General features: G+C 37.3%; 2 protein-coding genes across 2 annotated transcripts in view; one reads left to right on the top strand and one right to left on the bottom strand.

Annotated features, from left to right (window-relative positions):
* LOC105395975 (elongation factor-like GTPase 1) overlaps positions 1 to 25,409 on the top strand; it is a 131,596-nt gene that overhangs the window by 7,511 nt on the left and 98,676 nt on the right. The window lies entirely within an intron of this gene.
* The window catches only part of LOC125490179, a 63,644-nt gene continuing 38,349 nt past the window's right edge, over positions 115 to 25,409 (bottom strand). The window contains exons 2-6 of the mRNA XM_048628633.1: positions 4,308 to 4,418; positions 3,102 to 3,242; positions 1,510 to 1,672; positions 641 to 733; positions 115 to 386 (exon numbers count right to left, since the gene is read on the bottom strand). Of these exons, the coding sequence (XP_048484590.1) occupies positions 136 to 386; positions 641 to 733; positions 1,510 to 1,672; positions 3,102 to 3,242; positions 4,308 to 4,418 (759 nt within the window). The 3' untranslated portion in view covers positions 115 to 135. The remainder of the gene's footprint in view (positions 387 to 640; positions 734 to 1,509; positions 1,673 to 3,101; positions 3,243 to 4,307; positions 4,419 to 25,409) is intronic.

Below are 25,409 nucleotides of genomic sequence, written 5' to 3'. Positions count from 1 at the left end.
TTGTTAAATTATTAAATAGTTGTAATTTCAAACTCCTTATCCCAAGTTTGCGTTGACCCCAAAGAGGCGATCGGCCTTTCTGAAGCCAACATACTGGGCTACATTTTAAACTACATTTCAAGTCTTATTCTAAACCTACTTCACCCAATGTAAAGATACCGCCAGCTCTCTCACTGTATGCCATGGGAACGGGGGGTTATTCGCGGCGTTTCGTCGAACTCGTGAGACACGCGACATCCTATTGTAGTAGCTGGGCCCCGGATAATTCTGGTATCGGTTGTAAATCGGCTTCTCCGTGTACGAGTGAGCTTGAGAATAGTCCACTTTGTACGCGTTCGTTGTGCTCTGGATGGTGACCGAGGATGTGTATCTGTTCGCGTTGTATCCTGGAAAGTAATAGTAACTGCAATTATTATCTACGCTTTTTATTTTCGGCTGAGTAAAGAGTTTTGTGGAGTTCTGTAGGATATATTTATATCTAGAAGGCGATAAATATCGGTTGATGATGATAGGATTAGAATAAAACATCGAACTCCGACTGAAAAAACCTCTTACATTAAATTTTCAGGCTGATATTTTTTACCATCAATACATTTTTAGTTTTTTTTTAAATATGTGTTAAGAATTTATTTATATTTACCTGAAATGGGAGTAGGTCTTACGCAGACCATCCCGTAAACTCGAATCCCGGGGACGGACGCATAGGTCGGCTGGTCGTGCGACATTGGACCCTCTGAAATAGATAAATAAAAAACATTATTGCATAACGTGCATCGTGCTGAGAATGGCAAATTTTAACTGATCTTAGCTTTATAGATTAGTTATCATAGGCAACATATTATGTATAATTTAATTTAATTTTACTATTGTATTTGTATTTTAATGGGTCTTACCTGTAAATAAAGAACTTTATTATTATAACTAATAATCGTTCTTTTTCTTAACATTATATTTAATAGTTTGGGCTACTGCACCCACTATGTACTTGCTTTAAACTTCGTAGTGTCTTATTTTCAATAACTCTAAAACTTCGATAAGACAACCTTCTCCTAAGGTAAAATGTTTAAATTTGGAATCAACCCTAGGTTATTTTAAGATGCCTACGTTACAGTCTGAAATATACTGTTCCAACAAAATTCCAACTTCGGAATTTTCATGTGCCTAAAAGATTCCAATGCTGGAATTTTCATGAGTGAAATAGTTTTAACATCGCTTGTCTGCTATATTTAAAGCGAGCACTTATGTATTTAATTTTAAAATTGAAATCCTTCGACATTAATGTTTATTAACGTATTTTGAGGAACCTTTTTCCGAAAATCGTTTCAGCCCTTTAGGATCTCCGCTACCACACACAGAATACACAGACACTTTAAACTTATAACACCCCGTCTTTTACTTCTAGTTTTATAACAGCCTAATTTTAAAAAAAAGGCAAAGAACTCCTTATGTTTGGTCCAACGATCGCGATTCCCCGCAACCTCGGAGGTTAAAAAAGTAAAAACAACTCACCAAGGATATGGTTCTCGGGACACCGGCAGATGACCAGGTAGTGCGACTTGCCGGTGCGTATGTTCTGCAGCGCCAGCAGCGACCAGTCGCGGGGCGCGCGGCACTCGCGCATCTCTGACACCGCCTCGCAGGTCTTTACCAGGGTCACTGCGCGTTTGGCGTACTGGGAAGTGGATAAATTGATGTTGTTACTAGAGGTATATAAGATAGGTTTGGCATGTTGCAGGACAAGATAAGAGACTGAGGGACTTGGGTTTACGAAAAAAGTTTACGTTTTCTTCTGCATAGAATTATAATTAAATTATAACATTATCTATCAAAAGTTTCGTGATAGTTTCCGCTAAAGGCGCCACTTAGTATGCAAGAAAATGTAAACATCCATAGTTTTCGACAAACTATCAAACCTGTACCTACTAGACGTAGTGTTCTGAAGTGAAGATGATGACAGTCAATAGAGATAATTATCTAATATTAGGTACTCTTTATCGAAAATTAAAAGAGCACAAAGTGTACTTCAAAAAATGTATAATCCCCATTTGTTAATTTCTAGATCTCTGCCAGAAGTAATAAGGAAAAACATGACACAAGCCTTTTTATTTTATTTACTTGGTTGATTTACGGGGTTTATCTTTCCTTTCCAATTAATGCTGCACCATTAACTTCTGAATGGGTTAACAACAAATTTATGGAAATCTAAAGGTATTATGCACAATCCACATGCCTTCCCCATTAGTACGTGTGCTGCTGCAGTACCTATTGTGTTGTAAATTAGATAGTTATGTAAATGCCGACATGTGTGAACATTGAACTGGATAAATCGTTTGTATTGAAACATTGAACCTGATGCATGCTTTGTTTTGGATTCAGATGTTCGCTATGAAAGAACAGCTTTTGTTTCTAACGCTTCTAACAAAAAACTGTCTGGGTTATTCATACTGTTAATCCGTGCATGCTTTTATTTGTATTCTTGTCTGAATTTTTATAATAAATAGCAATGAAAATAAAAATTCTATTTATGCTTAGTTTGACTGAATCGAAACCTGAATGCCCACGTTTTAGCATATCGTGATTCATACGATACACTAGAATGCTACGAACGAGGATTTTATTTTATTTTTATTTTATTTTATTAGAAGAGAAAACATACAGTGTATATTCTTAAACTTACAAATAGAAATCTATATCTAACACACACACCAGTAAAGTTTTCAAAAATACTTATGTTTGAATACATTTCGAAACAACGCAATCCGCTAACAATTTCAGCAGTAAGTATATAAGTGAAAAAAGATAAACATAAATACAATGTCCTTTATCGTTAAATTTTACGAGAGCAGGTACTTATTATTTGAGCTTATTGTAATACAATTATTACCTAGTAACTACACTATGAAAAATAAATTGGTCTTAAGATAAGTAAGAAAGGATCTGGCTTATTCCTTACACGATTAAACAGATCAATCCAACACAAACGGAAACACAAAGCTTACACACGAAAAACAGCACTCTCAACCCACCGCGCCAACACAATCCATTTCAAAAAGAAAGCCAGTTTTTTTCCCGCGGCAACAATGGCGGTTCATTCTAGTTACCTTCTTCTTGGAATCGGTCGTCAGGCGCGTGGTATGGAGGTCGTCGGCGTTGAGGCTGGCGGAGCAGGGGTCCCGGTAGCGGGCAGGGCACGCGCAGAGTGGCTGCGTGTAGTTTAAACGGACGTAGACTGCGTTGCAGACCTGGGGGTTGGTGGGGAAAGGTTAGGATTGGGCTTGTAACTTTGTGTTTATTGGTAATCCGTGTTATTCACAATTTTGGATTTTAATTAAGTTTTTAATAGTAGCTTTGCTCCCTTTTAGGCATGAGAAGGATGTAAAGGTTGTCTGGTGGACATTGCTTTAAGCAATAAGTCTGCACAAATTCTAACTTCCTAACTAATATTATAAATGCGAAAGTAACTGTGTCTGTCTGTCTGTCTGTTACTCTTTCACGCCAAAACTACTGAACGGATTTGAATGAAATTTGGTATACAGATAGTCTAGACCCTGAGAAAGAACATAGGCTACTTTTTATCCCGGGATTCCCACGGGAAAACTTTTTAAGACGAAGCGAAGCTCGCGGGAACAGCTAGTAAAACATATTTTTGCATTGTACATGATATTAGTTAGAACACGTACAACATGCGAAGTCACCACTGCTTTCGGCCAAGGAAACAAACTTTTCAATGTACAGTGTACATTAAATCCCTTAAAATATAGGCCAATTTTCCCACTTAAGTATGCAACATTAAACTTTCTCACATAGCAAGTAGCTCATAACTATGTTGCAAATCTAAAATTACATGGAGGTGCTACTAATTATGAAAGTGCCGGTTGTTAAACATGCATATTTCATATGTAAGTACTATGTAGTTATTTGTGAGAAATTTAGTGCTTATCCATTTGATGAAAGTGACAATTTATTTGCACTGAAGTGTAAGAAACACAACGTGCTTAAATCCGCATCACAAGTAATGACCAAGTAATGACTATAAATATAAACACTATAAAGGACTTTATGTGCATGGAAAATTGTAAAAGCTATTTGCGGATTCAGAAAGATATGAAATGCGTACCTAGAGTTAGGTGTAGCGCCACGGTGGTTTATGTTTATTGGTTGGTTTTTGTTATATTAAATGAGTAGTATATTATGTGCGTTGCATTTCATTCATATCTTTGTAAATCGTCAAGCAGCAAATCTAAGTACATATAGTATATATAAGATCTACCTATTACATATATTTCAAATAAAATTCTGCGACATACCTGTTGAATGGCACATTCCGGCAGCAGATAAATGTGTTGATTGTGCGGATAGTAGTGATACTTGGTCGGCTTGGCCAGCACGGACGTAGATCCCGCGGGCAGGGGCACCGTCTGAAAACAAAAAACAAAACAAATGAACGCTTCAGTACGAACAAGCCCAAATCACTTTAGCCACGCTTCTCTAACTGTGACATTCGATTGAACCTCCCATCCCGCCTCGTCACCTCTCCGACAATCGAACATAAGGCATCAATAATTACGCTTTGCGTCGACGATGCACTCATTATCATTAACGATGTGAAACCACCGAGGTCGGTCATGGTTCAACCTCCACCGTTCATTCATAGCGATGAGAATTTCTTTACCTAATTGCTGATGTATTTACATAGTCTTTGAGATGGCACAAAAACAAATAGTGTTGAGGCTCTGTCTGATCATTTGCTCGTTAGCTTTCCTGGTCAATTCTGCAAATTTTGCGCTGTCCGTTGTTTTGTCTTTGATACCAGGTAGGTAGTTACTGGAAGAGTCAGCCGTGCGCACAGAGCAATGGATCTTCAGTAATAAAGTAAAGTCATCCACCGTTTGGCGACTTTGTAGAGAGCGGCCAGTCACGTTGCCAGATCAGGTTAATAAACCGTTTAAATGACAATTAACTGTTTTGGTCGCACCATGACTGGTGATACTAAAGTATTTGTAATCACTGTGATTCTAGCACATTAAGCTTAGGATATTTATTTTGAATAAGGGAATGTTTTATATGACAACTATAGAGTAGTCCATACAGATTACAAAGATGCTTTGTAATAACAAATGTTACAATACGCAGCACCTGCCGAGAGATTTAATTTTGATAAAATGCGATCCTGCGATGTGCTCGGCGCTCGGTGCTCACCCATTTGCTCCAGTGACCCGCTTCTGATGTCAGTCTTTAACAATAGGCTTTTTGTACTCGCGCTCTGTGCAGTTAGTGACTTTGATATCCGTCTGCAATAGCCTTTTCCCAATTCTTATGTCAATAAATGCCAGTTGTGTTCAGTCCAGTTAACTAACTGTCTGTGCGTGTAAAAGTTGAACGTCATTTCAATGAGCAAGTGTATTATTGTCTGTGAATTTCTTTCATTCGGATGTTAATTCGACTTCAACCTGCATTCTTATATTAATTCTATCATTACGTTTCAACAATGGCAACCGATGTGTTGTTGGTACTGGGCTCGTGAACACTTTCTCTGCTTAATCTGGTCCGATTTTGTCCGAATTTTTGGCTATTATCCGTCATGTCCGTGATCTGTTGTAACCCTCACGAAATCTAACACAATTAAGTGATCCGGAATGTTGTGCTTCGAGTGCAAGCTAATCATCTCGTCTATTTTTATGAAATAATCGTTGCGTATAGACTTTCACTAAAATTTCATTTGTAAGCAACCCGATTCCGATTAACTTTTGCTTTTTGAGCTCAATTGTTTTCAGATAGAAATTAATCGTTCGCTCTGATAAGATTAAGTTTTCTGCTCCATTGATTTGCTTTCTCTTTATAGTTAAATGGTTGATGGTTTTTTTTCTCTATCAATACTATCGCGATCCATATTCATGTGTGCGGGAGTTACTTTTTTCCTGTCATAATTGGCTGTCTTACAAAGTGGCACATTCCGAAAGCGTAATATTATTATCAAATGACCATTCATGGTGCAGCTCTGTGTAGATGAATAAGGTGTGACCGAGTCGTTATAGCGGGATGATCCTCGGTCACTCAGTCATAAACAAAAAGAGAGAAGCGGATGTCACGTCGCAGTTGAATGATCGAGTCGAAGATCGCGAAGTCACCAAGCATCCACCTGAAGCATAACACCCTAGTCACGGTCACTTATGTACGGAATACCAAATTTAAACGTTTTATTTTTAAACTTTCATAAAGCTGAAAGATGTGTCTATTGTTGATATAAATTTTGCAATTCAAGTAAAACTTAACATGTTGGTGTTGAAAGTACTTGAAACCTATTAGATTTGTTTCATCGTTAACGAGCCTTTGAACGTTTACATTTATGAGATCCTATCCTATATTAAGATACTCACACCTGTCACTTTTCCATCATCAATGTTGGTGTGATGCATTATAATCCGTTTTACTACAACACATTTTCACCTCCGCTTTATTTATTGGTTTCGATACATATAACGATGGAAATTCCAGTTCAGTTTTCTAAGAAAAGCGTTTACCTAGTGTCGGTACTGTTATAATAATTTAATCTATAAAATACCTCCTCGATGTTTGCCTTATATGTAAATCTCAGGTCGAGATCTTGACATGATCCGTGCTTGTGATATTGAAGAATCCATCGCAGTATAATGTTTATGGGTCAGTGAACTGTTTGTAGATTTTGCTAATGTTAGTGTAATACTTTCTTTAATACTTGCAATCGTTTTTTTTAATACTTACCTACCATGAGATTGGTCTTTACTTTTCTTAATTATTAGATATCATACGTATTTAAGTATACGTACCTTCGGAACTGTGGATAAGACTCACTAGATACTTATATCATTCTAATTGAATTCTCAGGCCCTAATACTCGTTGCTGACTACGAACGATAAGAACAATACCTATATTTATTGAAATCTTTAGTTTCAATCTCAGTAGTCATCCCCAAGACACGATCAGTAATAACAATTCGAATCAAACGAAATAAAACGTGATCCTATCTCGAAATACAACGTTTGAAATAGGAGGAAGCAATTTCAGAAAAAGGAAACCCAAAAGTTGTAGGAACATCCATCATTCGTTACAAAGTTTGTTACATTTTCAATGACGAGACGAGACATCAGAAACTAGTTGTGTGACCTCTAACTATACTTTATGAAAAGAAAAAAAACTTCTCTTTGTTACTTTAGTATCTTGTTCAGATTTCCAATTATAAAGAATAAAATATAACGGGAATAGTCGCAGTGTTTTTCGCTGGTGCGTTTAAAATACCTATCGCTTTTAGAAAAAAATGGTTCGCGTCGATTGATTGGTTCCGCATGCTCTGTATTACGATTTGGCGCCCAGATTTGATGGCTCAATTTTTTATTCGTGGGTGACAACTATTAAGTGGGCGCTGTAGTTTGTATGCGGAAAAAACGCAACAAATATATAGAACACTGAATTATGGCGCTCAGGCTCCCGTTTTCATCGCTTGTACTATCTAATAGACTCCCGGAGTATATAATTTTCTAAGCTATTAACGATTACAAATATTCTACTTACGCCCAGAAAAGGTCCCATGGGAATCTCTCAAACTAAATACCGTTCAATCTTGATTCCGCAAATATTGTAAACTCATTGTGCATAACTTTATCTTATAAGGTCATTTTAATAAACATACGGTTTTCTTTTGTTCCCTTTTCCAAGAAAAATGCCGCAGATAAAAGCTTTTCGTTGCTCTATCATGCTATTATGCAGCGCTTTCAGACAGTTTTATCAATTGCATTATACTCCGCTTTCATTACTGACGGTACATTTTTAATTTACAACTTCAATGTACAGGGTTATTCTACGTTCCTGAATTACGGGTTAATCATTTTAAATGGATACTTAAGATGCCTTTGTCGCTACTTAACAATCTAAATTAAACCCTCCATCAATAGGTTTTAAGAAGTTAATTGTATTGCAAGGCACTGTCAGTCATTCTACCGTACTTACAAGAGATAACGAACGTTCCATACATAACAGAGTGGCAGTAACGCGGGAATGGCTATCATTGGCTAATTTGTCGAAGGATCGAAAGAAAGTGTACATCGTATTTTAATAGTTCTAAGAGCTATCTTGTCTTGTATTGTAGGTCTTGTTTAATATGGCACTAGATTAGTCTCAATGCGGAAATAAATACAAGGTTCTATTATTGCTTAAGTACTATTGATGAGGGCAACAACAGTTAGGATCAATGTCTTCTCTCAACTCCTTGACAAATGCCGTGGGTCATTTGAACAAAAGTTGTTCCTTATCCACCCTTTTTTGTCACCTTTCTACAGATTTTAATATTCTTATTACTTATAATGAAGGTAATACAATAATTAAGTATTATGATCGTTTATTAACAACAGAAAGTCACGCAGCGAATTCATCACCGCAAATACCTACATTAGGTCACAGTCACAGTGAAATGTAATCTGCGTACCTATCGAATGTCGCCGAGTGAACGAGTCCACATATTAATCAGTGTAGAACATGCGCATGGTCAATGACCCTGCCCTACCTCAACAGAAATCCAGTTTGCGCTCTCTTATATAATGTTCCACAATAAATGATTCACTTAGTGCCGTCTGAGCTTTACGCTCTTCAATGTGATTAGCTCGCTTACGCAGCGTCAAGTAGTTATTTGCATATTGTTCTGATATGCAGAAATAAATGTAGGGTCAGTCGACTTTATGATATCTTCTATCTTGAATATACACTGGTTTGTACATCCAGTTTACACTTACTGTTTGATTTAAGATTGAGATTTTAGTGCGAGCCGTAACGTAATGATCTGGTCCCTAGATTTATCTTATATATTATCTACTTGGGGCCAAAGCTAAGCATAATGTCCGTGTGAACCGCTCTTTTAACGACTTCAAAATTTATATCGCGCGGAAGGCACTAAGCAGTTCCAGTGAAGTTTAAAACAAAGAGTAATAAAAGGTATTTAATGCGTGCAAGGTCAATAAAATTGCATAATGTCATCTGTTATGAGAGAATTCTCATTGTTTCCGCGCACAGCCGAGATTCTTGCACGATGGGTGCCATTCCATTTGCATATGCACGCTCATGGCGCGGCTTCCGCCATTTTTTGCTAATTTATACGACGGCTGCCGACTCCTTAGGAGCATTCGTGATGCATAGGAACCAACTGCCAAATAAGCCAGGGTTCATTGTTTGCATTCGAAAAAGTTATCAAAGCCGTCAAAATCTTGCATCATGAAATATCCTCTTGTGAAAGTGACCAAGGGTAACTTATACACATGTATACAATGATCCATTCTGACATCCCTCAGCAGGCACTCAGCGCTTAGAGCTGATTACTTCATAAAGCTCTATCTACGCTACGACTGCAGAATCTATTTACTTACGTCCAAACTTTTAAAACACTAAAGGTAAACAGACCTTATAAAAGAATAGCTCTACAAATCAATGCTTAACCCGTAACATTCTGCGACAGTCGTTCCGTCTCACAATCAATCACGACGCATTCGCACGGTCGCGACAGCCGGCCGCTGCGGCCTGACACGCCACCCGACGTGACGTGGAGTGTAAGTTACACGCGTGTCTGATGGAGGGTTACTCTATAATGACGAAATACGAACTGACGAGAGCGGAAGAGAACTTTAATACAACGAGAGTAACTAGATAGAGCCGTGGCTCCCGCAGCAGCGCTCTGAAACTTAGGTTTTCGTCATATTGAGTGACAACCCTGAACCTTGCACGCTTGTATCGCTTTTGTTATGTTTGTTTGGCTAAGTCATTCTTATGCACTTTGAAGATGGCTAGATGGCCACTCCTGTACGATATTTCAAGTCAGTATGATTTTGATATTTGTTTCCCATTACTCACATTCATCATCAGATCAGTTTAAGGTTAATTATCCAAAGCTCGTTACGGCAATGTAGTGAAAATATTTATTACTTAATTATTGCGAGCCGTCTGTCTGTGTAAGCAAGTAACGAGTAATAATGACCAAACACTCAGCCAGTACTCTGCAAACATCAATCTATCGCCACCGCACCTGTCTGTGCTACACCCATGCAACTGTCTATTGATGTTCTTACTTTTATTCAAACCTCGGATCAGGTTTGTCTGGTCTAATTTAATCTCGTATAAGGATGGCAAAAATGCCATTGAATGCAAAGCGCTTCGGGAATCAATTAAGTTCGTTAGTTTTTCTTTTATTTCGCGCTATGGAACCATGAGGAAGGTGTTAAATACCACACTACAAATAATTAATATCATCGCGCGATTACTTTTATGTTTTTAACTTCTACCAGTAGGTACTTACACTACGTACGGTGGCCTGCGCCTTAAAGTATACAGGCGGAGTTTTTAAAACAGCGATCTCAAGCTCACATGCTGCTCAAGCACATCCACATAAACACCACTGCTACACACATCACACCCAACACGTCCCCGGATTTATAACAGATGTAGCTGGTCCCTTAATCATCAGGGATCGCTATTTTAAAAACTCCGCCTGTATACTTTTAGGCGCAGGCCACCGTACATATAGACCAAGCAATTGCAAGGATTGCAAGCATTGTACAAGACCTACACTAGTCTACATTATAGACCGGAACTCCCACGGAAAAACTGTTAAAATTAATGTGAAAATCATAGGAAAAAGCTTGTAAAATTATAGTTGTGACCCCATCTTTCGTATCGCATTAGCTTATCCGTCCTACTCCTCGCCGCTTGTAGATGGGGCTCTTCCGTATTGTAATTTAATACGTCCGTCGGCCCATACTGATTAGTTTATTGACTTTCAATGCCTTTATGATAGGTGTGAAGAATTAACGATCCGTATTTTACATTTCCGTACGTAAGTTAAATGTTTTCCTGTTTAAAATCCACGGTTGTTTGTGTTTACATTGGGATCTGATCTGAATACCTGAAATAATTCGTACAGTAATTATTAAAAGTAACTACTTATTATCATTACAAAAGCTCATTATACAGTCTCGTGTAAAATTGGCGTAAGCATTCTTTGGCGAAGCTTGTAATTACCGTAAAATACACATTAACGATTCACAGTGTTTGCTTTTCGCCATTTAATATTCATCGCTATAGATTCTGTGGTTTATTAAACTGCCGATGGTGGCTTGATTATCCGGCGTCTTGTCTGCCTCGGCAATTATGTAACTCCAAGTATAGTATTTAATCGCCCAGTGGAACCGGTGTCGCCCCTCAACTCTATCGGGTATTAGTTACAGGGTTGTTCCAGACATCGCAAATGCGTTCCGATTAATTGTTTAACATAAATTTCTAGTAAAACATCTTCCCAGTATCTTGACGTTATTTTGAAACTTTGATAATTTATTTTCTTCTTAATTATTTGCAATGAAGAAATGATTAAACTTAGGAATTATTTTTATATCTATTTTTAGTATAATTTATAGGCAAATGTTATTATTTATAACCTATTTTTACTTAGCACCTATTTCAAATAATAAAAGCGGCAACATGTATCCTCCACAGCCGGTCTATATCATGCTGACTTTCCGCTTCTTTATCCTTCGACGGAAACTGTAATCTTCGACGAATGCATCTATAACTTCTGGTTGAATATTGATAGTTCCAGTAGCAGGCACCCTAGGCTATCAGCTCCTGTTTTCCCGCTCCATCTGATAAATGTAACGCTTAGTGCAAAAAGATTAAGCGACATGTATTGAGCGTTAGTGGGAAGTGAGCGTAAAGCTTTAAGCTTGAGATAGGTACAGTCGGGGAAAAATATACTTATATCATGTTCGTTTGGCATGTCTGGTGACATCGCGCAAGTAGTGAGTCGTCGCGATCTTGACAGTTGTGTTTGTGTTAATTATACAATGGTCAGTAGTACAGGTTTTGCAATTTTTGAAAACTATAAAAGTTTACGTTTTCTTCTGTCACCTGCATACATTATTTGTCAAAAGTAGTCCATTAGAGGCGCCACTTTGTATGCGAGATAACGTAAAGTTTTATAGTTTTCGTCAATCTATCAAACCTGAACTAGACCTACAGTAAGTACTGTAGGTCTAGTACAGGTTTGATAGGAATAATAAGTATTATTTCCATGGTTTTATACAATGGTAAGTATTTTTTAATACTATTCATACTCATTCAATTCCATACGTGTATTGCACTCTGGTTTATTCCATAAGTAATTCATGCACTCAAAAATTAGCGTTTAGAGATCATTTTTACTATTGTACCTACTATTTTAACATTAAACAATATGTTTTCATATATGAAATTTTAAACTGTAAAATAATTATGTGGTGTGTTTTATAGTAATTTTTTACTGTATTATAGCAGACCAAGCCAGCCGTTTAAAGCTATGAAGCGGATTTTGATGTGTTTTTTTTAGATTTATATATAAATAACATTGCACTCGTGCTAAGCCGGGCGAGTCGTTACAGCTTTTCTGATAAATTCGATCAATACAGATTTAATTTCCTGGAAGAGATCGTTTTTAGCGGTAAAGCCGCCTATTGCGTTGTATCACTGTATTGTAAATTGTTATTTGTGTCCTGTTAACTCAATAAAGTCGTATTCTATTCTCATCACGACCCATTACGTCCCCACTGCTGGGGCACGGGTCTCCTTCCAATGAAGGAAGGGTTTAGGCCTAGTCCACCACGCTGGCCAAGTGCGGGTTGGTGGACCCCAACACAAGCAAGCTTGTGCTGAGAGAGTTGTCGGGTAAGTGGGCAACCCGACTGTCAGATGTTTTCAAGCCGCCCGAAGGCCTCTGACTAGGTTTAACGACTGCTGCCGAAGCAGCAACCGGGACCCACGGCTTAACGTGCCGTCCGAAGCACGGAAGCGTCCAGAAAAGCACCACTTGAAATTGGTCACCCATCCAATGGCTGACCGTGTCAGTTGTTGCTTAACCTCAGCGATCAGTTACGATCACTGAGGCCCGCTCGACTACGGACGCTTCTATTCTATTCTATTCTAATTTAATTACTTTCCGATTAGGCAAGGCGGCTATAAGTTCTCCAAAGCTATCATTGAACCAACTTCGAGTCTCAAGTCTTACATTGTACCTGAAACTAATTTTGTATTTAATTAGACATAAACCACATATAGCTTACAGTAAGTTATAGGTATTGTGGTATGTATTACATCACGTGCTAATATGATACGCATCACACACAGTATTTGGTAATGGAAATATATTTCAGCTAAAAAAAATATGAAACCTGTAATCTCGGTTATCCACCGAGAGAATATTACACTTAGAGATTGTTAAGCCGCAAAAATTAGCTTGCGGCATTAAAAACCATTAGACGAAAAGTGCATTTATTATCTAACTATTTCCAAAGAATCTGTGTTTTGCAATTTATTAATCGGATTTGCGGTTTAAAATCCTTAGAATAAATACTAGAGCATTAATTAAAGAAACTCCTAGCTATCACTTTGTCCAGACATCCACCTGTATTTTATGCAGTTAGCTTGCGACATCTGCTACAGCAATTTGAGTTCTAATAACAGGTGCTAAAGGCTTTTTTTACGTATAATGCCTCCCTTCATGATATCCTAACTAATATTATAAATGCGAAAGTAACTGTGTCTGTCTGTCTGTCTGTTACTCTTTCACGCCAAAACTACTGAACGGATTTGAATGAAATTTGGTATAAGTACGTATGGTCTAGAGTGGGAGTGTGAGAGGGAGTGAGGCCATCATTCACAAGAGAAACAGAATCTTGGGCGGCTACAAATTAGCCCCCATAGATGTCAGGTCTCTCCCTCCCGGTAAAATCATCAGGTTTATAAAAGACCTGGGCCTGGAGAGTGAGATTTGACTCGGCAAGGGGAGTCACAATAGATCTTTTAGGTCGCAGTGGCGAATGGGCACTGGTTGCCCTCCCCTTTTCTATAACTATAACTATGGTCTAGAGTTCTAGACCCTGAGAAAGAACATAGGATACTTTTTATCCCGGAATTCCCACGGGAAAACTTTTTAAGGCGAAGCGAAGCTCGCGGGAACAGCTAGTTTAACATAATACGAATGACCGTTCCGGACTTATACGCATTTGCTAGCTTAAAAGCTGTGCTTGTAGTTAAATCATGGTTAAAACCTATACTCATCATTCTTGTTGAACGATTTTTTTATCCGTTTAACAGATATTGAGGAATGTTGCAGGAGCATTTTTTGAACTGCGCGGGTTTTTATTCAATGTTCGACAAATTTATTAAGCCCATTAAAATTATTTATTACGAAGTGGGCCATAAATAAAACTTGTACCTATCTGCCTACTTATGAAAGGACGTATATAAAACGGAAGAATGTACAAAACATGATGCAAGAAATCGCTAATTAGCATAACTGCATTATTAATGCATAATTAATTATGTACTCGTATATATGTACTATGTACCTATATTTTTTTACCAGAATATTACACTCACGCCTTGCGGGGTAGGCTGGGGAGCGTTGCTGCACCCAAGTTTCGCAAATTTCATTCTAATATTTTCGCGAATTCCCAATACTCGTATAACAAAAGTTGTTTAGAATTTGATTCCCTGACCCTGAGTCACCCCCATTCAGCTTAGTAGGTGTGTTTTTGCAACACTCTGTATATATCGGTATAACTAGTAGTCGATATCCGATAGCTCGCAGTATTATTAGAAAGAATGTTAAAGCGATAAATATTAGCGATACAATAATTTCAATGGGAGCCGACGCGATGAGTTAGTAGCGATAGAAGAGCAAAATTCATAAAAGAGCAAAAAACTTACTCTAAGAATTTATAAAAAAAAAGTGCAAGCGGCTCTGTAATGTCTGCCCGCTGGTACTGGCTAGAGCAGTTAAACTATTGATAGCACATTTCTAGTTTAATTCCGATGTGATGATTAAATGATCGGTTAATTACTGTCAGCGAATAAATTACTATTACATAGTAGTTATGAGAATGACAGGTTTAATTATTATGAATGCTTTATAATCGTAATTATTAGGTGAGAAAAGTAGTAATAGTAGGTTGTACAATATTTACACCGATGTTCATGATAACATTTTCTACATGAGGAGGGTTGACTGCAATACTACTGCCCGCCTACTATATCTATCTATGTAAAATATGATTAGTCAACGGACTTAATCCTTAGTTACTGAAATTCTACTTAATAATAAAGTAAATATATTTTTGTAACACATTGTAATAGGTATTATATAGCCCCGGACCCAGATTAAGCTCTAACGATTACTTTCTGACAATATTACCGAGCTTTAAATAGACATTATCCAAAAAAAAACTTCAGAAATTCAGTGTTCAATTATCTTCGATGTATTCTTATTCTCCGGTCGCGTGGTTTGCAAACACACAACCTAACCTAACCTAACTTCACCTGCGAATTCACAAACTGAATCAGTTCTTCGCAACCAGTTACGTGTAAAGTTATCTGAGGCAGTGGACAGTTGGCCCGAGCCGACAGAGGCAGCCCTACCGTTTGTAACGCGATGTGTACACTACGACTCACGAAACATGACCAAAAAGGAGCACAATATTGTCAGTTAGCAGCACGTGAATCAGATATAGTGGATGTTTCTGTAAACTATTGAGTCTCTCTCGTCGCCGTATAGCAGCGAGAAGTTCTCTGTCGTACTGAAGACGTCCCTAAGGAAGCACTGACGTGGCATCCCGAAGGCGAAAACGTGGACTCAGCAGACGGCAAGAGACATGGCAGCGCTCTATAAAGAAAGAAATGGGCCAGGCGGGGAAGTCTTGGGCGAATGTCTCTGAGCTGGCACAAGATTGTAAAGAGTGGCGCTTCGCTTCGGGCCTTTGCTCCCAAGTAAGTTAATATAGCAGCAGTGCTTGGCTGGAAAAAAAACAAGCCGAGTACAGGTTAAAATACAAACATGTGTTCAGAAAAAAATTCAACTTACGTGAACCGAACACTACCTACATGGTATAAGTTCTAGAAGACAAAGCTTCGCCTCGCATTGTGAACGAGAGGTGGATCGTTATCGAATCACGACCGAACTAACTGGTGCTGTACTAAGTGAGACCTACGACTTGAGCCTTCAATTCATTTAATATGACAAATAATAGTGTTCAATTGTGCTAATATGTGCGGAGAAGATATATTAAATAACCATTGTCAATTGATATCTTTGGCCTTTGCCCAGCAGTGGGACACAAATATGGCTACTTAAAAAAAAGGAAAAAAAAATTGATATCTGACTATAATATATTAACAGAAAATGATAAATAGTCAATCAATGATTTGCCTAGCTGGAGTTTAATAAATGCCAATTCTAAAGATACTGTCTCTGCATAACGACTGTTTTCATTTATAAAGCAGGTGTTTTATTTAAATAACATACATAACATAAATAATACATTTTTATTATAATTAACTATAACATTTTCGTTACGAACATCTGCAAAAAATGTTATAGCCTTAGAAACACCCGAGGAACTGACAGTGACCTTTTTAACCACTGACAGTACATTTTCTGTTATGTTCTTATTTATGGGTTCAATGTGTCGGTCGGCTAGGTAATAAACTGGAAAGTTCGCCTTCCTTCCACGTCTAATAGTGTCGTTATTTCTAAACATAGTTTTAACTCAAGGTACACAGGATGGCTCATAATGAGTAAGGTGCATGAAAATTACGGAAATGGTAATAACAACGTAAATATAGGAAGTAAATTTGTATATTCATTAATTAATGCATTTGTGTTATCTAACTGCTTTGTGACAAAATCATTGGTTACAATTACTGTAGACTCTGCTTAAACAAAGTCTAAAACCTGCGTGAACCCCAGTAACCTCTAATCTAATTTACCGAATGATAGATTCAGTACGTGACTGGCTTAACATCTAACGATACCCTTCGCTTCCCGCAGGCAATCCTAAAAACTAATTACTGATTTATTTGCCACGTCGGATCCAACGGTTCGTGTATTTCAACGTCGTGAATAAATCTGTCGCGAATCCCACGATGCTGCTATCGGCTTTCGCTGTATTGCTGTTTCGAAGTAGACTCGCTGCTAGATAGCATTCGTGTTCTAGACCCGCAAACTTATCTCCTATTCTTCTCGTGGACCTAACATTAATACGCGGAAAGGTCATATTCAAACATCCAAGGCGCAAGATTGCGCCCTGGATGGGATGCACCCAGCTATCCCGTATTGGATTACAGATTGTCGTTTCCTAGCGAGTTGGCTATTGAATTTGTTGCGAAGAACCAAGGGGCAAGGCTTAACAAGGTCCGAACGCGCGAGAAACACGTATCGAGTAGCGAATTTGAAAATAGAATCCTCGCACCGTGTACGCTTAGGAGCTACTGCTTTAATGCGATAGATCATTTCCACGTATGTGCGATTCATGAGAATGTATTGTTGCGATACAACGTCGTATTGTTACAATTTATCGGAAAATATATGCTGTTGGTTCCAGTGATTCTTAAATCTTGTATATTGTAGTGTTGTTATTGCTATATTAAATCTTTATGTTATTAATGTTATACTTTATTTAGGTATTATCGTTATTATTGGTACACTCAACCCTATAACATCGAAATATATTTCCACTCAAAGGTTGTCTGGCAAAAATCGTTTTAAGCGAGTTTTTATAATTGTGTCCGTTTTTTGGGAACAAGGTATAAATAATATCTTATCTTGCTAGTCCACTTTGAACAAATTGCTAAATTGCCAATCGTATGTATAAATTGAAAATTTATTGCCTAATGCATTTTAAAATGTACAGCTTTTGCCGTTCTTTCCTGTCTGATGGGCGGGCGGGTATATCTTAATTTCAAATAGCTGTCTCCGGATAAGCGGGTGACTGCAACAGTGTTGCAAATCTTCAGGTTTAAAGAATTTCCGTGTTATTCACTAGATGACCGGCGGAGTGTCCCGGCCCACGCCCCGCCGACACCCGCGCACCTCACCGGCCGAGATAACCGGACCTCTAATAAGATAAATTGAATTTATCGGATGTTAAATCTGCTAGTCCGCAACAGCCGTCGATGCGTGGCCCCCTCATAATGTACCGGTCGCTTAAACTGGTCGTAGATTTTCCCAAGATCTTCAGACACGGTTAGGCTGGCTTATGAAATATGCGAGCAGTTTTAGCTTACGGGCGATGCTGTATTGTAATGCTCACAGAAACTCCAGATTTTCTGAATATACAACTGATAAAAGACCACAAATTGATTTATTTGATTGCATAAAAAAATATCTTTTAAATTTCATGAAGAATTAAACGTGTGACGGCAACAACCTTACAAGTTTATTTTTAGTTATTTTTTGAATACTGGAATATTAATAAAATTAAAGACGACGTGGTACCATTCAACAAATGCTATAGCTATACAATACTTACTGTCTGAGCAATCATACATTAATGCAAACAGACCAATTTTGGACTTAGTTGAGAATACTACATCATATATAATGTCTCCGCCGTTTTATTCAATAGAACAATGCTACGCTATAGAAATCGCCCCAAGATTTGCATCTCAAAAGAGACTTGGTAATCTTTATCGCAAACGCACAATGTTTCCAGCGAACAAGACATTCCTGGTAGCTTGTTGCGGGGACAGAGCAATATTCTTAGGCGATATCGACACGGCTTCATCTATGCAAAAGCACGTGCCGTGTACCAGGAGCTGATAGCTCGATAAGGAGTCACCGATCGTACGTTGCGCTTATCGGCCCTGTGGGAGCTGCGCCAACCAGACCTTGCGTTCAGCTATCCCGTGTAATGAATACTTTGCCGACACGTAATTGGCCCGCGACGCTGTCCGTAAACGGCCCTATTTGCCTTTGCGGATAATTTCACGTGGATCCTATGGAACCGACGCAATAAATTCCGTGCCTTGTTCTTAAACCATTCCGCCGGATCGTGCCTGTATATTGTTAGATTAATCCCGTCCATTAATCGAGATAGAAATTTGTCTGCGGGGCCCATTTTGTGCGTAGGAAAGTAACATCTCCGATATCTTGCGTACTTCATCTTCTTTAGAGGTAATTGGAAATTGCAGTGCGCAGTTGGTTCCTCTTTAAAAAAGCTATTATCCGCAAATAATCCATGTTTCGTTGGCGGTTTGTTTTTGCAGTGCAGTGTCGGCGGGACTAGTTTGGTCGGTCGGGAAGTGGTTGCTAAAGCGATCCCGTTCTGAGGCGCTTGCGGTAATCACCGTCTACATCAGTCGCCGCTTGATCCCCACTCAATTAGTCTGTTTTTCACTCGGCCCATTGTCTTCCCAGTCGATCCGTTTCGTCGCCTCGTCAGGTTTCGCCCTAACGGTGCATATTATGCAACTCACCGTGTGACATTGTTGTCTAAACAAGTTTTTGCAGTCGCATCTATCGATCATGCTCTGATGGGATTTATGCGTTCATAACAGTCTGTTGATCGATTGTGACATCGTCTAAAAAGGTTGTTAAAAATTCCCGTTTGTATTGGGTAAAATAGTTTAGTAGTAGCTTTATTCATTAGAGTTAATCTAAAATGACATAAAATATATTTTTTAAATTGTAAAAAGAACACAAAATATTAAACATATTATTAGTTCCTATTAAAACATTGCTGAAAAAGTAGTGAATTGATTTTTTAAAAAAAAAACCGATCCGGGCTACTTTTTATTCCGAAAATGGTCTATAAATCGATGATGTAGTATATTTTCTTCTCGTTCGAATAATGTTAGAAAGTATTTTTTAAAGAAAATCGCAACATCATTGCCTTATTTATTGGTACTTAACGCATACTTGAGCTAAAATTTTATGGTTTCCAAAGCAATCTCGCCTTTATCAGTACTTAGCCGGGAGTGAGAATTTAAAGTGCAATCGCTTGCAGTATTTTTTCGTTATTCTCTGCGCCATTTTCACTTTTGATGTTTTCTTTCTATTTAAACTCTGCTTTTGTTTACTGCTTCTGGTCACGGTTATAATGTGGAATTGTGGGAGTCTTCCCTTTATAACTTGTGGCAATCATAAGGATGGTTATAGTCTGTATTCCCATCGCTAGTAAGTCATTATCTTGGTCTTCCGGTAAGTCTTCAGTACTTCATGTGGAGAACCCGCTTGAACCCTTCCACCGCTGCTATGATATTAGTGTAACTTACAACTGTTATTATAGTAATGTTGCAAATGGCATTGTACATGATTTGCGCTGCCTTGCTTTTAACTGAATCGCCGCACTAACATAATGGAATGTTTACACTACATGATACTGCCAGAATTTAATTAATTCGAGACAGATCTGTTGCCGGCTCGATTGTGGCGATACGAAATTAATCTGAATTATGTTGTTTATCATACTATGTGTCTATGCAGAAAATTGCATTGTGACCTTTGATAGTTAATAAACCCTTTGATCTAACTTTTAATCGTAATATTAATTACCTAGATTAACTTAAAATCCCTCTTTCTAAAACTAAGTTACGCACAATTTCCGTGGCATTGCCCGGAAAAGGCTATCTTTAGAAGGTGCACACGCACCTTTGACGCATGCGCAAAACCTGTTCTTAGTGCGATAATAGTCAATCACGCGTATCTGCCTAAGCATCCGCCTGTATAACCACTATCCCATATAACGCTTGAAGTTTTCTGCAATATATGACAAAGCGTATTGTAGCAGCATCATTTCACGCTGGTTTACTAAAGACCTCTTCTCCGTATGCAAATCGCTGCGTTTTTCTTTCGTAATACCTCTGGTAAAGTCACTTTCACCATTACTTTTATTTATTTATTTATTTACAGAAATAGACACACCAACAGTACATTAGATAAAAAATTGTTCAGACACAGTATATGTTGCTTATCCTATCCATGCACCAATTATAGGTGTGCAACAGCATTCAAAAATTTTATCTTATAAATAACTAATTTAAATTCTAACATGCAATCATGCATACAATGCTTACATCTAAACTAAATTAGGTATAATATTGTACAATGAAATTTATATTGATTTGATTACAGAAAATAATTACAAAATAATACAAACATTAATTACAAATTAATAACACCAATACAATATAATTGACAGAAACTATATATATTATATTATGTCATAAAATATAATTTGAATGTAGAAATGTAGAAATAGTAGGTATATATGTAGTTGAAATTAGAATTGATGAATGATTGATTAATTAAGTTCTATTTAGTTTGCAGCAGTTTACGTTTCCAAGAAAGTGGGGAGTCATTATAAATGTCCAAGCTCAATGTCGACTCGAGATCGTTGTAGCTCATCTGGAAACGATTGAGAGGCGAAAATTTACTTTTATCTTCAAGCTTACTTATATTCACATTTTATATCATAGTATAAACATTATTTGCTTAACACGATCCATTATAAGAGGAGGCCGGGCTAGGTCTGTAATAAGAAATTGACTTTGCGAATCACGATTGCGGATTCAGTTATACCCTGCAACGAAGCCAATAAGAAATTAACTTTAATTTCTATCGTGACGTTTAGTGTTGCGCCTCCGTTATTAATTGATAATATCTCCGTTGTGGAATTGTTTATAAATAACGAGTAAGTTTTCGTTTCTACAAAATCATTTCATATTATTACCCTCATAAATAAGGTATCGGTTAAGAACTTGAACTGTAACGGAGTCAAATCCTTTTTGCAATTCATATTCAGGGCTTCATTGAATAAAGTATTCAAATTGCAACAACTAACTATACCTGAGCGTGCATATCTTCAACTTGCTCTGGCAAAATATGCAATCTTAGGAACTCGTGTCTCCTTTATGAATTATTTAAATTAACTTCCTGCGAGTATTGTTTTAGATGTTTCGGTATTCGCTTCGTTGTCAGAATAATGGCGTAGAACATTGTATTACGTAAGATTTATCTCGCTTAATCTTTCCATTTCTCTATTGCATTTTCAGTGGATGAATTTTGCTCCTCTCTAGGCATATCTTTACGATAGCTAAATACGGGGCTTCCATGTGTTTAGTTCTCTAATGGGCTAAGGATAACCACCGTCACGATTTCACAGTTTCGTTTCGTAATCAAGGGCATTTATCTATGTGCGAATATTACGATGAACACTTTATAGACTTTCGCAGTTAGATTCACATAAGAGTAAAATACTTTGGAGAAAGTAATGTCTTTATTGTTTAATCCCTCTTAATTGTCTAAGATAATAATAGTGCCTAGTTAGTATTTTTTTGTACAGATGATAATAGTGACTAACTCCGTCAAAGTCATGTTCAAAATTATAATTATTATTGCAGTTTTAGATGCCTGGCCTCCCTCAGAAATCGCTTGTTTAAAAAGTTTATAACGGCCAACATGTTGCAGTACCTTGAAACACTTTATTTATTCAGTAAACTTACCACTTACATGAAATTATTTGCTTGCCTTCGTTTAAATCATAGCAGCACATGAATATATCATCATAAAAGACAGACTTCAATAGGCTCGCCATTCAGGTATGTCTTGGCTGCAATGAAAAATGAGCTCGCGTCATAATAGACAATTTCCGATTCATCAATCTTCGTTTTTACCTGCTTACATAACGCGCCGTATGAAGTAGAGCATACCTCATCCTCAAGTTCAGTTCAAATTTGTTTTTGCGTGAAAGACGTGTGGTAATATGCTATGTGGACTTTACGCTGTGTGCTTATTCTATTTTACCTGCAGTCATTTCTGAACGAACAACTCTATTCAAACATAAACATAGTCGAATGGTAGTTTACGCATTATTTTTCTTTCTCCGTGAGGCAAGCTCACAATAAATCCGTCGGTGTGACTATCATTACGTTGATTTATTGTTTCATCGTTTTGCGGCGGTGTCCGATGGGGTTTGCGTGGGCCCTTCCTTACAATTTCACCGGCAGCTCGTGCTCAAAAGTTAACAGTGTCTTAGAAATTACCCTTTCTTGGGGAATGATTGCGGCGGGTAATGCCGCTGCTGTCTGCAGAAATAACAGTGCGGCGGCTTCCGCGTGCCCGCGCCGCACGCCTTCGCGAAATTCTATTTATTTTGAGAAAATTGATAGCTCTGCTGCAGACCTCAGCCCTCATTAACCTGCGCTTGCTGCCCCTCCTCTCTTTGTTGCTTCCTTTTTGATGCCATTAAGCTTGTAATCACAATGCTTTATTGTCCGATCGTCTGAATCATTATCCGCATCTTCATCTGTGTTGTTGGAACGTTCATTTCGAATTATCGTGCTGCGGATATGTATGTTAGCTGATTGTAACTCGGCCGGCTGGGAACTGTGCGTCGTCGGCTAGATTGTTTTCGACTTTTTTTCTTATTTGAAAGCTCTGTACAAATGGTCCAGATTAACTGCATAAGAATTCCATGTTTACATTCATTATCATTGGCATTGTTATGAATAGAATATCACTTTATCGCCTTAATTAGTGAACAACCATAATCACTATCATAGTTTCAAAATGGTTTGTACAAAAGATTAGTAATCAACTATCCACAATATAACGCTTTTCTTAAAATAGGTACTTATGAAAATCTTCTATGTCGTCTATAAAGCACGTAAATCGGCTGACGGCCCCAGTGAAGCACAATGGCAATCATGTTTTTATTACTTATTTATGCTTGTTAACGAGAAGAGCGACGTGTTGGTATTTGTCCTACATAAAATTTTGCATATCTTATTTTTAGATAAAAATTCTGTTTCGATTAAGTCCAGTTTCTTAACTCTTCCTAAATAAGACCTTATTAATGATAATTCCATACATTCCATAAATCATTTCGTCACAGTCAATTTGATAGAATTGTTATAAAAATGATTGAAATGGTACTAATTTGTACATCTATAATATGTATGCTGTAGTAGGAAATTCAATAGGTATTTACTGAAGGTCCGTTTACGTAATTTTAGGTTTAAATCATATCTAATGTTTGTCCTTGATATCTACATTTATCTCCACCGAAACGGTTCCCGTGACCAAAGAATGCTTCACACAGCAGTGATAAACGACAATGAGTGTCGTGTTCGTGACAAAGTAACAGTTACACGAAGTGTGTAGCTCTGAAACCGAAAGTAAGAGGTTAGGGTGCTTGAACGCGTGTGCCACTATTAAATGTGGCTCTGCCTGGATCATTTTCAACTGTAGACTTAAAAGAAGGATTAATAAGTGCTTAATTCTTTTGTATGTTTTTTTTTAATACTTACTACGCTATAAATTCTTTTTTTTAGCTGTCTACTTTTTTACAATCTCGAGCATAAAAAAAGTTCCACTTGCTATTTATGTCACAGGAACTTTTTCATTGTCGTGGGTGTAGGTATTATTGAATATTCCAACAAATACTTGCTTGAACTTCAACTCTACACCACACAGCTGAAGTTTCGAAAAATTACCAACACAAAACAGCCAAGCGTTGTTCAATATTGAAGTGGTAAAATACATTTTTAATCATGAATAACTAAATAAATCAAACAGAAGCACTGTTAAAGTTTCGGCCAATATTTACATCTATTAACATACTCTTTCATACTAATAAGTTAACATGCACATTAATTTGACTTGAACAAACATAAACATGGTAGGTTTACACGCGTTTGTGTCAGCATATTTACATACATGTAGTTAGTAATCACTCAATATACTTTCCCTTTGATTGAATAGAAAATGTTATTTTTAAAGGTACTCGTAGGTAATAAATAATAAGTATGTACTTATAATTATCCATTCTTAGTTTATTTTAAACCGTTTTCAGAATATGTATCTACGTATTAAATTAAAAACTATTTTATGACATACTTAAGTATATTTTCCATGCCTAATTTACTAAGCCATATATTCATTTGAATTTCTTTAGTTGAATTAATTAGATTTTCTTGAAATTTCGTCGTCTTAGTTTGTGTATAAAACATTCACCAACTAAGTAACCTGCAAAATTCCATTTGTAAATTTCAACCAAAGCGCGCCTAGCCATTCATTGTTCGATATTTGAATCTGACAGTCCGCAACTTCAAAATTCGAATGTAACTTTTCACAGCGTACGAAGTATTTCTCTTCCTTTCGTTTCGAAATTGAAAACTGTTACTCCTGCAGCAAATAAATCAGGTAAAGCCATTTCCTTCGATACCTTCTAGATTGTCTAGATTCTAGAAATATTGGTAATAGCTAGCTTGTTTGTCGTTGTTTTTAAGTGAAATACGGGAGTGAGTTAGTCGAGTCATGGTTTGTAGTTTCCGAACATAGAAATGTTGTTAGCCTCCTTGACAAACGCACACCCGTATTTCTGAATACTTACATACATAATTTGATGTGGATATTTTCTTTTAAAACGTTTGTCGTGAATGGTATGTTGTTAATTTTATTTAAATGGGATAATTCGTTTAAACGTTGTAAGTTTGTCAGGAAATTGTTCCTTTATTTAATTTTAAACAATTAAATTATTTGTCTGTACTATTTACGCACATTTTAATTACTTATATGAAATTAAAACAT

The sequence above is a fragment of the Plutella xylostella genome, chromosome 21 (assembly GCF_932276165.1).
Source record: "Plutella xylostella chromosome 21, ilPluXylo3.1, whole genome shotgun sequence".
Lineage (NCBI taxonomy): Eukaryota > Metazoa > Arthropoda > Insecta > Lepidoptera > Plutellidae > Plutella > Plutella xylostella.
The sequence above is the reverse complement of the archived record's forward strand: the minus strand, read 5'-3'. Positions and strand labels throughout refer to the sequence as shown.